Source organism: Triplophysa dalaica, chromosome 9 (assembly GCF_015846415.1).
Source record: "Triplophysa dalaica isolate WHDGS20190420 chromosome 9, ASM1584641v1, whole genome shotgun sequence".
NCBI lineage: Eukaryota > Metazoa > Chordata > Actinopteri > Cypriniformes > Nemacheilidae > Triplophysa > Triplophysa dalaica.
In genome coordinates, this window is record NC_079550.1 from 21,669,806 (window position 1) to 21,687,867 (window position 18,062).

General features: G+C 36.2%; 1 protein-coding gene across 7 annotated transcripts; it reads left to right on the forward strand.

Moving 5' to 3' along the window:
• Positions 1-1,029: 1,029 nt before the first annotated feature.
• On the forward strand, positions 1,030-17,886 carry sh3bgr (SH3 domain binding glutamate-rich protein). Of its 7 annotated transcripts, XM_056756953.1 has the most exons (13): positions 1,030-1,250; positions 3,147-3,332; positions 6,403-6,483; positions 6,774-6,851; positions 8,514-8,630; positions 9,108-9,134; positions 9,517-9,537; positions 10,329-10,355; positions 11,163-11,186; positions 11,497-11,523; positions 14,155-14,184; positions 16,139-16,197; positions 17,309-17,886. In XM_056756953.1, exons 1-12 carry the CDS (start codon positions 1,206-1,208, stop codon positions 16,151-16,153), a joined length of 678 nt encoding a protein of 225 aa, XP_056612931.1. In that variant the 5' UTR covers positions 1,030-1,205; the 3' UTR covers positions 16,154-16,197; positions 17,309-17,886. The 7 variants fall into 7 exon arrangements, with proteins under 7 accessions (XP_056612931.1, XP_056612932.1, XP_056612935.1 ...); XM_056756954.1 differs by lacking the exon at positions 11,163-11,186 and having other exon boundaries at positions 1,031-1,250; XM_056756956.1 differs by lacking the exon at positions 6,774-6,851 and having other exon boundaries at positions 1,032-1,250.
• The last annotated feature ends 176 nt before the right edge of the window (positions 17,887-18,062 follow it).

Sequence of the window (18,062 nt, forward strand, 5' to 3'; positions counted from 1 at the left end):
GGTGCAGATTGGTGGTACTCTTACGGACATTTAAATTATCCATGAGATTACTCTTTGCTCAATAGCCATCATGATCACTGACTAAAGATGAAATTTTTGTCTTATTTTTGAACCTTGTGAAATTTATGAAAAACATGAAAATCTACAATAATAACTCGCAATACTTTCATGGAAAACACCTTTGAAGCGTGCTCTGTGGCATGCTGTGCTTGATATTTACAGCTAAAATACACAACAAGACTTAAGCCCAAATTTCAGCCTGGCATTGTTGCAGAAAGTCTGTGCCAGTCTGCAGATTTGATTTTCCATCTGAAACTTTCAAAAAGTCTGCAAGTGTATGATGGTTTCAAAAAATATGTTAAGACTTTAAAAGGTTTGTAGTGTATTCCAGCAATATTAGGCAATGGTGTGACTTAAATTCACATGATCCCCTCCCAAATGGGTTACTGACATTTGTCTATTATGCTTTCCTGTAGCTCAGTGGTATGAGCATTGCATTAGGTTGTGGGTTCGATTCCAGGGGATTGCAAATACCTATGTAAAATGTATAGAATAAAGCAATGTAAGTCGCTTTGGATAAAAGCGTCTGCTAAATGTAAATGTCTATTACGTGACAAAATCAACTGATAAGAATAGGGGTTTCAATGGGGTCCATAAACCCCCTTGTGGCTTCCAAATTCAATGGGGAAAACGAGATAAAACAATGTTCTAGTAAACATCATTATAGTTGAATTTTGATGAGAGTGAAAGATACTACAGTACAAAATACACTTGAATTGAAAATGTCTCTTCATGGTTATATACATCCAGCAAATTCAGCATAACTCCAATTGTACCCTAATCCACTAACATTTCTGTCGGTTGTTATTGTTTTGTTCAGTAGGGTGTAACACAGATGGTGCTTTAATAATAATAAAACAGGCTACATTTTATAATGTCAAATATCTAAGTGATAATCTAGCCCTCCCAGTCGGTAAATTGCACGTTTCTTAAAAAAATACCATTTCTGTCCATAACACTAACTTTAGCAGACGGACAGCTGAGATTGCCAATCACTCTTACAGCAGCGCGGCCACGCGCACCAATGTCGCCGGATCATCAGGACAGAAATAGACACGGTGCGGATCCTCTAACGCCTTGTGCCTTCAAACCCGGGCTGGATCTCTGTCGTTTACCCCCTTATTTCACTTCGCAGTCTTTACACAATGGTCATTAAAGTCTTCCTGGCGTCCTCCTCCGGATCGACAGCGGTAAGAATTGAGGCGACAAGTGTTTTTATTCAACAGGCCACTCTTGCTAAGGTGCTCTGTGATTTATACACATCCAGACGTCACCCAGCACTGACTGACAGACTCGTGTGTGCGATGATCCGCAGCAGATGTAACTTTTTCTCATTTAAAGTCGTTTCGTTTGAACTGTTTAAATAACTTTGAGCGGCCTGAGAAAAGTTGCGAGCGCGAGGCTGCAGTTTCCTTAAATATCTCTGATATCACATAGCAGTGCTGCGACTGCCTCCACAAACACTCAAGCGTTTACTTACATTTGTCTTATTCAGCGGTTTTTATTATGAAACCGAAATGATTCGTTTGAATTCCTTACGAAAATTAACCATGTTTTTCTTTGTGTATTGATTAATGATGGCAAAACCATGGTCTAGTAGAGTAACCATCGTTTACCATGGTTTTTACAAAAACATGGTTTTCAAAAATATGATTATTTTGTGATAACCAGTGTTTTACTGTAGTAAGCATGTATTTTTGGTTTTAAGTGTCGTAAAACCATGTTTTTCAATTTTAACTGTAGTTAAACCCTGGTAATTTTTTGGAAAGGGATTATGGTTTATTGTTATTTTTGTACATAAACTATAACGTGTCTTAAAATGAATACGTTTGTATTGGTTGCTTTGATTTTAGAGATAAAATAGTCGCCGAAAACGAATACTCTTATGATTGTGTTAACATTAGTTTGACCAACAGAGAAGTAGCCTACCGTCCGTGACGCTGCCATTTTTTTGGTATCTGTATCGTGATTGTTAAACTTTTATTACAGTAAAACCACAGTGTTTACAACTTCTCTGCGCTCTCCCGGTTGAAAAACCACCTCATGACCATCTTAAACCAGCCCATTGCCATCTTGAACCAGCTAATGACCAGCTTAAACCAGCTTATGACCACCTTAAACCAGCCCATGACCAGTTTAAACCAGCACATGAGCAGTTTAAACCAGCTCATGACCATCTTAAACCAGCACATGACCATCTTAAACCAGCACATGACCATCTTAAACCAGCACATGACCATCTTAAACCAGCACATGGCCATCTTAAACCAGCACATGACCATCTTAAACCAGCACATGACCATCTTAAACCAGCACATGAGCAGCTTAAACCAGCTCATGGCCATCTTAAACCAGCACATGACCATCTTAAACCAGCACATGACCATCTTAAACCAGCACATGACCATCTTAAACCAGCACATGACCATCTTAAACCAGCACATGACCATCTTAAACCAGCACATGAGCAGCTTAAACCAGCTCATGGCCATCTTACACCAGTTTAAACCACCACATGACCACCTTAAACCAGCTCATGACCGGTTTAAACCAGCACATGACCGGTTTAAACCAGCACATGACCATCTTAAACCAGCTCATGCCCATTTTAAACCAGCACATGACCAGCTTTATCCACCACCTGACCAGTTTAAACCAGCACCTGACCAGTTTAAACCAGCACATGACCATCTTATGACCATCTTAAACCAGCTCATGACCAGTTGAAACCAGCACATGACCATCTTATGACCATCTTAAACCAGCTCATGACCAGTTTAAACCAGCTCATGACCAGTTGAAACCAGCACATGACCATCTTAAACCAGCACATGACCGGCTTGAACCAGCACATGACCAGCTAAAACCAGCACAAACCAGTTTAAACCAGCAAACCAGAATCAAAACATACCAAACCAGTATATGCTGTTTTTTTCACACAACAACTAATGTTTACAGATGCAACTTTAGATTTCAAAAATGTTTTAGTTAATGTCAATGAACTAAAGTGAATGCTGTAAAGGATCGTTGTTTACTGTTTGTTGACAAGTGTTAACAAGTGGAACCTTTTGTCATTAATGCTGCAGATCAAAAAGAAACAGCAAGATGTAGTTGGGTTTCTTGAGGCGCTTAAAATCGATTACTCACAGCTTGACATCGCTTCAAATGAGGAGAACCGCCAGTGGATGAGGGAAAATGTGCCGGGAGAAATGAAGCCCACCGGCGGGATTCCTCTTCCTCCTCAGATCTTCAATGAGCAGATATATTGTGGGGTAAGACCCAGAAACAACACATTTTCATCGAGACTTCCTCCTAAAGGCTCTGCTAATACAAAATTGAGAAGGGGGGAGTGGGGTAAGATGAGCAAGTGGGTAAATTAGACCACCCACTTTATCTCAGCGACTGGCCGCATGTGTTTTCATCTGTCAATGCAAATCGTTTGGCTAAATAGAAGCCTGAATTTCTAATCTAGCTAGTTTTTCCAAAGTGGCAGCTACGGGGCAAAGTAAGCCACATGATGTAGGTTAAATCGTGCCTGTGTCGACACTTAAGTACATTTTTAAACCTGTATAATTTCTTTGAAATATCACATAACTTTCTAGTTTATCATGTTTACTTAAGTATAGGGTACTGAGTTTATGGACAGTGTACACCAAATTACACTTATATTCTCTGATGAAGAAAAGCATTTTACACCTGATTTACTGTAAATCTGTCCAATTTAGGTCACTAATTGCCTAACATGTTTGGCATTAAAAAGCACTGTATAATGCTAAGAATCTACAAAAATGGACATAGTGAGAGCAGAATTTAATTTATTTTTATTCAACAAACTCTGTTTAGTCTGTTTTTTGGAAGGTAACAACTTTGGTGTTTCATAAGACAAGTTATTTCAGAAATGCAAACCGAAGGATATTGCAAATTAAAGAAATTGTAAGGTTAATTTTGTTATATTTGTTTAAAGGGGGTGTATGTAATAAGTGTACTGTAATTAATCAAAACAATACCTTAAAGTGTTCATAGACATTTAGGAAAAATGGTAAGTTAAAACATTGTTTTGTCCAAAATTCAACTCTATAGCCAGTTATTCCACTCTGAAATGTGTGTTCCCCGCAATGTCTGTTTTTGTTTTGGTCTGTGTGACTCCGCCCACTGACGATTTAGCCAGTAGTGTATATCGACAGCTCGGTTGCCAGTTGGGGACTCTCAAAAACGATCTGGGTCTGTGCAGATTTCATCCTTTCCGGTACTGTTACGTTGCAAACTTAGAAAGAATGATTAAATTATATTACAACTAGGGCTGCAACAACGAATCGATAGAATCGATAAAAATCGATTACTAAAAGAGTTGGCAACGAATTTCATTATCGATTCGTTGTGTCGCGAGACGCGGAGACGTTTGATTATTAAAAAAATAAATAACTTTATTTAAGCGCGGAGCGGAGTGAACACACTCGGTCTCTCTCGCGCACTGATGCTAGCAGAGTTCGGCGCATCATAAACAGGGCGGAGCAAAAATAAAAAAACCAGCGGAGTTAGAGAAAAGATACAAGGCGGAGGCAGAGAAATCAACGCGAACCAAGTCATCAAAGATGCGGGAGCATTTCAAACTTAATAAAATGAAAAAGTGTGTTAATTGCAATATATGCAAATACGACATGGCATGACACGGGAGCACCACAGTAATGATCCAGCACCTGAAACGGAAACATGTTGGGTTCTTTGATGAGGAGGAAGGGAGTTCAACAGCAGGTTAAGTCACTACAGAATCCCACTTTTGTTCCGTTTTGAAGTGAAGAACGTAATGTCGCTGGTGCTGGTGTTTACTCGTTATCCAGCTTGACAAGTTAGCGTTAACTTGCTATTAACAATAGTAATGCAGGGGTGGCAACATCCTTTTTTGGACCATTCATTTTTCAATCTGTTGTCATGTATAGCTACACTGCAAAAACATCTTTTCTTACCAAGTAATTTTGTCTCGTTTCCAGTCCAAATATCAAAAAATATTAAATCAAGATTACTAGAAAAGAAAAATGGCATGAGAAAATTAAGTGATGCTTAAAACTTCTGTTTGAGATTATATCTCATTAAGATTATTTTTCTTACCCCATTGGCAGATCATTTTGCTTGTTTTAAGCAAACAATTACTTAATTTTGAGGTGTTTTTTCAGAAAGCAAGACATACTTTCTTATGCTATTTCATGTGTCTAGTAAATGTTTCTTGATTAAAGATTTTTTTGATATTTGGACTGACAACAGGACAAAACTACTAAGTTAGAAAAGCAATTTTTGCAGTGTGTATTCTGTGCTATGTCCCATATAGGTTATTATTGATAATTATAATTTAATGAATAAGCTTCAAGTCAATTTGAGAGAGAGAGAAAGTGTGTGTGTGTGTGTGTGTGTGTGTCAGTGTGAGAGTTTGTGAGAAATCCTGTTAAATTTTCTGATTTGAATTGTTCTTTATTTTTTATATTTTTATTTTATTATTATTATAACAGCTCAGGGAGGTTCAAGGAGCAAATGTTTGTGCACTTCTTCACACTTGTGCAGTTCTGTTTTTGTATAAAAGGTTGGATATTAATGCTTTTCTTGTTTTTTTGGTTTTTATCCGATTCATCGATTAATCGGACAAATCATTTATAGATTAATCGATTATTAAAATAATCGTTAGTTGCAGCCCTAATTACAACTTCATATGAGTAATATACAATTTTATTACGGTTATTAACTCGAGACAGCAATATGGCCCAAATATGCGACTCTTCGGAGGACACAACCTCTGAAACCAGCTGCTGATTTAGTTATAATTGCAAACAACAAAACCACATTAAACGTATAAATTTTCAGATAAACTGACTGTGTAAATTTTTAAATCTGGACTGCGATACCAACCTCAACCGCTAGGTGTCAATGTTACATAAATCTCCTTAAAGTTAGCTTAAAAAATAACTTTTAGTATTTCTAAGGGAAAATAATGATTTAATTCGTTTTTTAGAAGGTACATCTTTAAAAACATGGTCTTTATTCCAATTCAGTTGCATGCTCGGTATATCTCCATATAGTTCAACTTAAAAATACGTCGTCTCTTGAGGTACTGGATTCTAGGCCAATTATTAAATTGATTTAATAATTTACATTCACGTTACTATTACGACATTTACGGCAGTGAGGTAGGATTTGGGCTAGTGCATAAATGTGAACATGCATTAATAGTAAAAAAAAGTGTGCTGAATTATGAAGTTTTGTAAAGCCAAAGTTTAATTGTGGGTGTATGTTTGGGGTTTGTGTAACATTAATTTGTATAAAATGATAACGCAAGCTTTCTGTCTTTCTTTGCAGGACTATGAGACATTCTTTAATGCTAAGGAGGACAACGCAGTCTATGAATTTTTGGGTCTGTCACCTCCACCAGGATCAAAGGTTGTAATTGTCTTTCTTTACTGTTCATTAACATAAAATCAATATCACTGTTAGTGATTCTACTGATAATGTGGCAGCGGCACAGCGGATGGGAATCCACTGAAGTGGAGTAACTCTACCAAAGCACCGTTTCAATGTTACATGCATAAATGTCTGTGGAGTTTCTTGTGAAAGAGTGACCGCTGTAGTTTATGGGACATTACTTTATTTCAGTACTTTTTTCCCCTCAGTTACAGACAGCAATGAAATTGCTTCTACATTGTTTTAATAAAAGAATTCTCTTGACACAGGAGGCAAAACATGCAGAAAATTCACAAAAACTTCATAATGGATCTGGCACAGAGGAACACCTTCACGATGACACAACAGTAATGCCCCACTGAACCTTTTTTACTTGTTTTTTTTTCTCATCATATTCAATCATTATTTACTTTTTGTTCATTTCCAGACATGTCCCAGCGTTTGTTTCTCATCCAGATTGTGATTCATTTAGGTTTTTGTACCATCAAATCCTCTTTTTGGAATGGCGTACTAATACTAGATATGCAGTAGCCTTACTACACTTTTTTTATTGTCCTCTTTTGAGTTTAGCTCTGAAAGAATAAATGTGTATATGTGCGGTATCAGTGTCATTAAAAAATTTTGAATTGAAGCATGCTTTTCATAGTTTTCATAAGTTCGTAAGTCAAAAAAAACTATACATTTCTTTTGACTTGAATTTGAAATTTATATGTATGGGTATAGTGGGTGGGAAAGAATGCGTGAAAATATTTCATGAAAGTGAGGCAACATGTTCTCACTTGAAATTTGCAATAAGTTGCATTTTGTTTTATATTGCATAAACTGCTTAGACTAGTTTTATAAGTAAGTCATACAATTATTTTCTTCAAGACTCGTCATAACTTCTTTAAATTAGTTACATAAAAAGGTAGATTGGGCTAATTGAAATATGAAAAGTAAGATCGATTAGCCCTAAATTACCTATTGCTAGTCAGTGAGACTAAAGGCCATAGCACATCGAGTTCGAAATTTGCATCCGAAATTTCTCTAAATGCTACCTCTCGTTATTTCAATCACATTTACACACTGTCTCCGTTATTTTTGTCCGTCATAAAAAATTCAGCGTTTTTTGGGAGAGGCGTTTTAACAATTCAGAGACACCGCACAAATGAGCACCAAATACGAAAAAACGCATACAAAACGTTCGGACTGTATGTGTGAATATTTGTTAAGACACATTCTTAACTTAGCAGCTAAGTTTATGCAACTGGGCCCTCATGTCTTGTGCTTAAATAGTCCATTGTGCAAAGGTGTGCATGCGTTATGATTGAATATGCTATAAACCCTCCTTTTGAAGTCTATTTCTTTTTTATTTTGTATAGCTTATAGCTATTACAGCTTATTAGATATTTATCTTGTCCATAACATAACTTACAATCAGTGGACTAAACTAACAACCTGACCTGATAGGAAAATGTAACAAATTTACGAGGTGGCAATTTCTATCATTAATTTTAATTGATCAATTTGTATGATGCAAATTGTAGAAAAAAGCAAAAGTGAAGCCCCACCCCTAAACGCAACGATCCCCGGATTGTACGATTTCTTACAAATTATGTTTTCACACTGATAATATTGCACGAATTACCCAAAAATTCTCAAGGAACTATTTGCTAATTTTTGTCTGAAACCACAATTGAAAAAATTATTAAAGTTAAATAATTGTTTACAACTGATCAACTAGGCTACGGCTGCGATTACATTTTTCTTGCAGGGCATGAAGATCTTGAAATATGTGAAAATGATTGTTGTCCATTGTAGTTTGACAACACGCCCATCATCTAATTTAACAAAACCATGTTTTCTCCTCCTGAGTGAATTCTCTTTCTCAAGTTCCATTGTGAAATCCCCGATCATTAAATCATGTATGTTCTCATGCTGAAGAACCTGTCGTGACATTACCCAGGATGCTGTTGGAACACATGATGCCTCACATCAACCCCATCATGGTTTTAATTTTGATTTCCTAGAGAAAGGAAATTCAAGAAGCTGAGCAGAACGGTGACGCACACCCAGCAGAGCTGGAGGATGCTCAAGAAGAGAAAGAGGAAGAAGACGAACCGGAGGCTGAAGAAGAAGACGAGAGTGTAATTTACCATCATACCATCTTTTCATGCCTTGCTTATCTCCGAACATAGTGTGTCTTCCCAAACCTGCTCTTTCCTCTTCCTATAATCTCTTTTCCTCCACCCATTAATCTCATCCTCTGTTATTAAGGTTTGGTGTCTCATGCAGGTTCTCTCGTAATCTCTCATTGTGTCTGAAATTAACCTATTCTAATCTAATCTCCTGTTTTTCACCCTCTCCTTTCCTGTAGTTTCATCGTTGCTGTGGTTGCTTCTGATTCATTCCTGGTGTGATTGTGGCATTGTACATTTAACAATCTCTTGTTTATTGTACTAGCTGTATAAGTGTTGAAGAAAAAACCTTACAGATTAGTTTCAATTGTTTTTGGTGTTGCAAGTTTGAAAAAAATGTCTGGAGTAAATGTTTTTTAGGGCTCTTCTGTCTCTTAGTCGGTGAGTTTGTGTACTGATTTTAATGCTTAACTTTCTTTTTGTTAGAGAGAAGTAGCTGTGGAGGAAAACCAGGTGAGTAAAATTATTTTATTTGTGTGCTGTAAATTTTAAACGGCATGTACCACACATATATACTGCTTTTAAACTTTATTATGTGAAAAACACATTTTTTTATTGCAATTTGTTTAATTTCATATTTTCAGATTGAACGTCAGGTTTTACGACACAATCATTTTATTTCATTTGATTCATATAAAGCTCAGTAAATGTTTACAATGTGACCTATCAAAAAGGAAAAAGCTAATTATTTCAATAAAATCAATCCATGAGACATAAATTGCCTTTACATGATGAAAACCCCATTAAATCTATTTCAACCTAACAAACTGCATTTGTTTTTTTGGTTTACGTTTCTATTCTAAATGAATCTTTTTCTTTTTTTTGTGGCTGACAGGATGAAGGAGATGAAGACAAGGTAAGGCTCACAACTGTATTTATTTGTCTTTTTTTAGGCATCTGCACCTCTGTTTTTACACAATAAACACATGTAAGAGATATGCATTGATAGCTGTGAATGTATGGTATCTGATATTTGTTGGATTACTCATGATCAGCGTTGGATGTAACTAGTTACTAAGTAATTAGTTACTGTAATTAAATCACTTTTCCGTTGACAAAGTAAAGTAAGTGATTACTCTCATTTATTCTATTTGAATTACATTGATTTGTGATGTATTTGAACGAAATACTGCGTGTAATATATGTGTGTGCAATTGTATAATTTAATCAAAATTCAAAGTCTAACTTTAAAACGTATGCTTTGATGTGTCCTTCTCACATTTGTAATACTTTGGTCAGTTAATGAGAAATACTTTATTTGTACAATTGTAATTGTATTTGAACTATTTTAATATTTTTTTGCAAAACCCACAAACATGAAGGGTGACCAACAGTAATAATTTATAAAAAATAAAATCTTTAAAAGTAATCAAGGTTTCATTCCGAAGGTCACAAAATGTAAAATGTTATTGTGGAGTGTTTCGATGATTGATTTCGTGCTTTGAAATATGGTGTTGAAGTTCAATGGCAGTGGATTATAACATATTCATTAGCTGAAGTACAGGCCTAATAAACATGTCAAATATAAGAGAAAATAATCGTGATTATCATTTTACCTGTACAGCCCTTCCTGCTAGTTTATTCATTTGCAGGTAAATTAATAAGAAAATATTACTTGCGGCTAATAGTCACTGTTTACTATTTCAGGTAGAGGACACCCATCTGGTCTCAGAGGTGAATCTTAATTTATATTTATTTTGTTCTGGAATTGTCTCCTCTAGTCCTTTTTCTCATCTTGCCGACAACAACCTTTCTTCACTCTTTTATTTTCCTCTTTCGTAATCTTTGCATCATTTTCTTCTTCCCCTTCACGGATAACTCACTACACTTCTTCATTCAGAAGGTGAATCACTGGCAACATGTGTTTTGCTTGTCTTCTTTCTCCCTTTCTTTATAGGTGACATGGATGCATTTTCTACCTTTGTTGCGGTGTTGATTTATCCCTTCCCACTGATAAAAAATCTTGTCTTGTTCCTTATTCATTTATCTTGACAACTAAGTAATTTGCACAGTAATCTTATTACACTATTGAATATGTAATAAGTAACTAGTAATTCATTACTTTTTCGGAGTAACTCATCCAACACTGCCATTGACCAACCTGTTTGTAAACAGCGGTTGTTTTTGCATTTGTTTTGGATGTCGATACTCAGTTGAAAGCAGTTGTCAAATTGTATTTACACAAGCTTCAAGCTGCCGCAAAAGGCAATGACACAGAGGCCCACATAAATCCCTGTAACCTTTAGTAAACAAGACTGAAAAGTAATAAAAACGCATTGCCTTTTTTTAAAAGAATACATTTCCGAAACATTTTATTTAAATGTGGCAAACACAGATTATGTATAAAAGTATTGTATTTATATGTAGATCAACGCACTAATTCATACTTATGCTCATGTTTAAAAAAGTGAGATATAAAACGATTGGATTCGAATTATACCTTTCAATGTTTATTTTATCTGTCCACCTATTTTTTTCCAGGCAGATGAAGATTTGATGTCTGAGGTAACTTGGTGTTGATGAGCTGTGTATTTCCTGTTTGTGTGGATTTGTGAGTTGTGTTCATCAGCAAAGGCCGGTTGTTGTGGACCAAATATATATTTATTTTAACCCCAGATCTGCTCTCCCTTATCTCTCATTTCTCAAGCGCCATTGTTTCATGCAAACCTCCTTTCCTCCCCCACTTCTCTTCATAGTCCTGTGGCGGCCTCCTGCCTGCATCTCTTCATTCACTTGCATGCGTCATGTTGCTCTTTCCACCTTTAGCTTCACCTGCGCTCTATTCCTCTAACATACAGTCTGTTCTCTCCTCTAGGATGAAGAAGAACTACAAAAGCTTGAGGTAGATCGATATGTTTTTTTCCATTTAAATTGAATTTGCCAGTTTGTCTCTCGTCTTTTTAGTTGGAATGTCTCTGGTTGTTTTCATTCAATTGCTTTTGATATCTGCTGGAATAGTTCCTCCGTCATGAACCAGACCTGAATAGTGCTTTCAACCCGTTCTCATCAACCTGCGTATAACTAACACGACTATACACTTACATTTTCCGATTGCGTATAATGCACACGTCATTAACGTCTGTGGAGAGCAAATGCGTGCAAATGAAAGATTTAATTCATACGTATTATTCGTTCTTTAATAGATATTTTGGATTACTAAACCCAACCTCTCAGCTAAACGTCTTCGCTTACCAACAAGTAAGGGATAATGTACAGGCAGCCGGTTGTTATTGCAGAAATAAGCCCCGACAGTGTGATCAGGACACGATGGGAAGCCGAGGGTCTTGTATCACACTAAAGGGGCTTATTTCGCGAAAAAAGCCAGCATCTTATACATTACCCCGCTTATTACATTTTCTAAAATGAGAAAAAAACTCTACATGAAATGTGAATTTGAAATATTTTATATGCTCATTTTTACCGCATGCAGACCTTAAGCGAGGAAAAGCCGTTTACTTTTGGTTTTAAGTTAATCAACGATGTTCAAATGTCACGAACAGGCAATTTTGTTTAATCTTTTGTAAATTTAATGACATACATGTCATTAAAAGACATATTTATATTTAGTTTGTAAAAAAAAAACTGCAGGATTTCCTGCATCCGAGTTACAGTGTGTTATTAGTTTTGAGCGGTTGTTATCTGGGAATAACGAACTTGCAACTGTTGCGACTGGCCAATCAGAATCAAACATTACAACAAGTCGTGTAATAATATAAAGCACAAGCATAAGCAGTCAGTCAAGGGTATTTATTGCAAACATTGACCAAAAAACATATTGAAGCATTACAAACAGGCTACGTTGCATTCCGAGTCTTCTAAAGCCGCACGATACCGGTTTAATCTCTGACGATCGTGCTTCAGGAATGCATATACAGTATTTGTGGATCATTCAAACGAATGCAGCATGTAGCATGTGACGCAATCTTGCAGGACAGCCAATGTTTATTTATAACGTAAGCTAACGTTATGATTCGACCAGTCACAAGACACACGAGAGCCAATAGGTTTTCAACGGCGCCAATTTTTAAATCCGTGTGGAGCTGCGTCCGAGTTTTATGGCGTTTGAAGAAGGAGATTGTGTTTCTGTCTGTTCTTCGATCTTAAAACGAGTGGAGTAAAAGCACTTTTTGAATAAATAGGATCTGTAGTCGTACTTGCCTGTTATGTGTTGTGTTTTTATTGCATAATATACAATCTGTTAGGTTAAGAAGTGGGCTTGGGTTACGTGCTCAAATGAAATTGTGCAGACGAAATAAACGTACCCAAAATTAGACTTCTGATTAAATGAAAAATCACACCCTTTATGTCATGATGGCAAAATTACACCATAATATATCATTTTGTCGCGTCATTTGATGCATCTGCGCTACACAGACGTTAATGGGAAGGACGTGCGTATCGCATGCACATTTTTTTGTTGTGGCATTTGCATTATATGCAAATGGAAAGCGTAAAGTCGCGTTATTCACACGCAGATTGATGAGATCGGGTTGGAACTTCAAGCGTTGAGTTTGTACTCGTTGTATCCAAGTATATTAAATGCAATAAGGCATTTTGGTTTTACAATACGGTTATTCCATATGCGTAGCGAGGTTTCATAAAATAAAGTAAATAAAGTTATACTTAAGCTAGTTAATGCGGTCAGCCATTATAAATCGTGGTATTTTATAACGGCTTAGAACTCAGCTCAACCAATCAGAATCAAGCACCAGAACTGACCATTAAAAGTCGTATTGAACTCAACCAAACTTTAACGCTTGCTCCTTTATTTCTAACATTTTCCTTGCTGTGACCATAAGAGGTTCTTGTAAATAATGATTAAAATATGCAAACACTGGTAAAATCCAATCCATGTACTTAAAAATTTAATAATTTTGCTAACAAATAATCAAACTTAAAACAATCGAACTACGGGACGCGTTAGGGGACAAACAGGTGACTGCGTTTAGATGCATTTCATGTCTGAAGTAATCAAAAGATTTTTAATAAGATTAATTATTGCCCTGCACAACACCGCCACCCCCGATCGGGTCACCCTGATTTTGAAACCCAAATTTGGAAAGGTAGGCCGAAGTCCAACATTAACCAATGGGATTTGAAGTTATCGTAATGTGACCATTGAGTTTAGCACTAGGGGAAATAATGAGAAATGATGAATATTCATAAACGGGGGAACATTTATTGCTTTATTGGAGTAAAGTTGGCAGACCTGGCAGTATTGTCTCTGTGATCTTCACTCTTTCCAAACTTTCTGCTTTGCTCTTCAAGTTCCACTCGGTTTCTCTTCCTTTTTAGCCATTCAGTCATGTCATACTTCTTTTGTTACAGGAGCAGAATTCATGGAAGCAGTGATATTTAGCATGTTTATTGTGGAGTAACTTTTCCCCCATCAGTAGTTGTATCTGTGACTCACATATGTCGGCTATTTTTGACACATGTTTTTCTGTTTTAATGGTGAACCCCTTCATCACAGGAGGAGGAGGAGGAGGAACAGGGCTCAGAGGTACTCTTGCACATGTTCGGTCTGTTTTTTGCATGTTGTGATCATGAAAGGCCAGAGGCCACCATTGCATGTCACTCATACAGCATCACTTGTATTCAACATTGGAATAGATTGTCCTTTTAAATTTATCTTAGTTGCTTGGACTGATTCCTACTGTTACAGTATTAAGACTTGCAAGGAATACCACATGTCAATGTCTCTCTGAAATATGTGTCCTGATAAATCACATTGATGTTTCTGATGTTATTAATGTAGAATAGCAAAGAGTTTAAAGGAGCCGCACTTGCCTATCTAATGTAAAATAATCCGTCTACAATGTAAAATAATTATGTAAGGGAAATTTCTACTAGTGTGTTTATTTCTTTAATTGAAACAATCCTAATATCATTCGAGGTTCATTGAGAAGAATCCAATGCAATTGTCTTTTGTGAGTTTTCTATAATAAGCATTGTTGGTTTTGTCTAAACGTAACCACAGGTGTTTATGGAAAAGACCGTCAGGATGAAGTATATGTTGTCTGAATCGAGATTAACAGGATGCAAACCCATCTTGTTTTAAGTTGGACTTTACAATGGTATGGTTGATATCGAGGTGGGATGGCAATGCACTCAATGATGTTTTTGGTGTGGAGGAAAGAAAAAGTCTTGATGCTCAACAGCATTAAAGTCCACATGAACCGGAAGATGTGATCATTTTAACCACCGTATTCTGACACATTTCTGAGAGAAATGAATTTCATAGGAGAAAATGAGTGGGCGTGGCCTGCGTTTTTCACTGCGAAGTGAAGGGGAGGAGTTAACGGATGCTCCCAAGGTGTCTAATTTACGTCATTTGCGATGGATAATCATTTCAGGCCGAAAGGCATCTTCTAATTTTAACTGAAGATTATGAGGATAAAGAAAATGACCCACGTTGATAAGCTATTTACAATATTTGCAATATTTCATGAAAATGAGAGTTGCAATTTTTAATTTCACCGGGACTTTAAGTCATCATGTTTAAAATGCAATTTTCTACCAGATGAAGATCATATCAACACACTGATCAAATATTAAAGTACAAAACAGCATTTAATGCTTAAAATGTCAACTAAATGTAAAAATATGCAAAATGCACATTACGATAATACATTTACAGTGATAGTCTACACTGTAAAACTTTGCTGTATTTTGCGGCACATTTGCCATTAACTTACTGTCGATTTCATTTACAATTGTGTTTTAAAACGTAGTATTACCTATTTCTTATATTTTCTTTCATGACAACTAAACATCTTGGGTCAATTTTCTTGTTTCGTAATTTAAGAAGTTTCAATTTTTACCAAAAACAAGACAACAATGATTAGGAAGAATGTCATTTTTAGCAGTGTTGCTGTGCTAATGCCAGTCTCTTCTTGCTCATTTTGTCAAAGTGTTTTAATTTTGGTTAAAGTCAATTTGAAAAATTGAAAACCGTACTAATAGGAAAGTAATTAAATCTACAGTAAGTTACTGGCAAACCTGCTGCAAAAACTACAGCAAAGTTGTAAAGTGTATGGGCCACTGAAATAAACTGTGAAATACAAAGATGTCACACTCACTATAGCCACTTAAACATAACATTCGGCAGAGTTTACCAAAAACAGCAAAGCCTATGATATGTACATCTTTCCTGCAGCTCAGTGGTAAGAGCATTGTGTTAACAATGCAATGTTGTGGGTTCGATCCCAGTGGATTGCAAATACCTATGTAAAATGTATAGTATAAAGCAATGTAAGTCGCTTTAGATAAAAGCGTCTGCCAAATGCCTAAAATGTAAATGTGCAAGAATATTAGAAAGGAAGATAAATATTCGGTTGCACTTTTGTTGTTACCACAATGATTAAAATGATACTTCGCTTGACACCGGAAACTATTAACTGCACATGTGCAAGTACAGATGTTTTTGTAATCTGTGTGGTTGGTGTGATCCACAGGAGGCTGAAGACTAGAATTCTGAATCTTAGGAGTTGTGGAGCTGGATCTTCCTGCAGAGGTAATGTACCTTCCTCACCACTTGGTGGTGTTGTAGGATAACATCGATCAAGTAAGATGCACAGTGTGTAGTAATCATATTGGTATTATTATAGGATATTTGGTCTATCATGTTAAAATAATAACATGCAAAAGTTGCATAGACACTGTAGAGTGCAACAGCTGAGTTCTGGAAGTAAAAATCCCAGTCAGTGTTTTCAAAGAGCAAATGATGTTTAAACAACTCTGAGGTTGGTAATCGATGGCATATGCTTCTGTTATTACCATCAGCTCATGATAAAAATTTTAAGGTAAAATTCTGACTTGTATTCTCCCGTTGAACACAAAAGAAGATATTTTGAGAAATGTCAATAGGCACCAATGATGTTCGGTTACAAACATTCCTCCAAAGCCTACAGTTAGTATGATAGCCCGATAAGAGAAAAGTTATAACTAAAAGAATACAAAATACATTTTTGAACTGCCATTAGCATTTGCATAGATTGTTTTTTTTAAGTAAGCTATTTCTTTTCATTTATAATTTTTTTAACGTAAAGCTGCATAACGTTACTTATTTTTGGTGTAGTGCAGTGCTTACGTGAGTAAAAACTCAGTGTCACATCGGGAAGTATGAATTATATTTTTGTTGCAGCTGGGTTAGATTTCAGTATGAAATGTCAGTTTGACATAATTTGACATTTAAAGTTTGTGTTAAAGTATGTGATGTGATATTGAATTATGTGTAACCTGCAGTTTTAAGTTTCGACTGTAAAAAAAGTTGGTTTAACTAAAAAAATAAGTTCCCTGTTTGCCTTAAAATGTGAGTTAATTCAACTTAAAAATATTAGTCAACTGAACGAGTTTGGGCAATTCGTTGAATTAACTAATATTTTTAAGTTGAATTAACTCTAAATTAAGGCAACCATTTTTAATTGGAACAACAAAACACAGTGTAGAGAGGGAAAAGTAAAACATTACTGCAAGTGTTGCAAGCTTGAGATATTGGCAATTTAATCATTTTAGTTGGCAATTCGTATAGGTGCCGTAACCACAAGAACACAGAGAAGACCAAGATTCATGCATCTTTCAACACACACCCCCTGTATACACTAACCCTGCTCTTTGTATTTCAGCGTGAAGTACAGTAACATGCCACCTGCCCTGAAGCTGTCTGCCAAAATCTCCCACAAACACCTGCATCAGATCATTGCTCAGGCCACACGTGACACCACTGCACTGGAGGAAATGCGCTCAGGACACACTAGCCGCCAACCGTAGTAAACGCACCTCTTCCCACAGCGATGAGGTCGCCGAATGCCTTTTGCTTTTGTTGTTCACACCCACCTAGTGTCGCTTGTTTCTAAGTAGCGTTGCATTTCAAATGAATGAGAATGTATTTTTTTTATTATTGTAAGTATAGATCGTAGTTTACGTCTGTTAAACTAACACGTTGAGTCTGTTCTTAAGAGTCCCAAATTTGCACAAAATGACACTGCTCAATGTAGAGACTGGCATTTTACCAGTTTAGCTCAAACCATAGTCAAGTTAAAGTTTAAATTAGAAAATAAAAATGTAAAAGTCCCAACCGCTCCATTGTTTACGGTCTATCATGCCTGATTTAGTTGCTTTCTCTGTAGTCAGTTGGCAGATTTAATGCACTTTGTATGAGTGGAAATACCCTTATTCGCCATTAAAAGTTGTAAAGGCCCTGTCTAGTCTATTCTGTTCTATTCTTGACATATTGTGTGTATTTATGGGATAGCATTCAGCATGGGTGGTGCTGTTGGCTATTCAATAAACAGGATGTGACCTTACTGAAAATCCCTATAGAGTTAAGTGAGAGACAATGACTTGTGTGTGTTATCAGAAGATCACATTGCTAAAAAT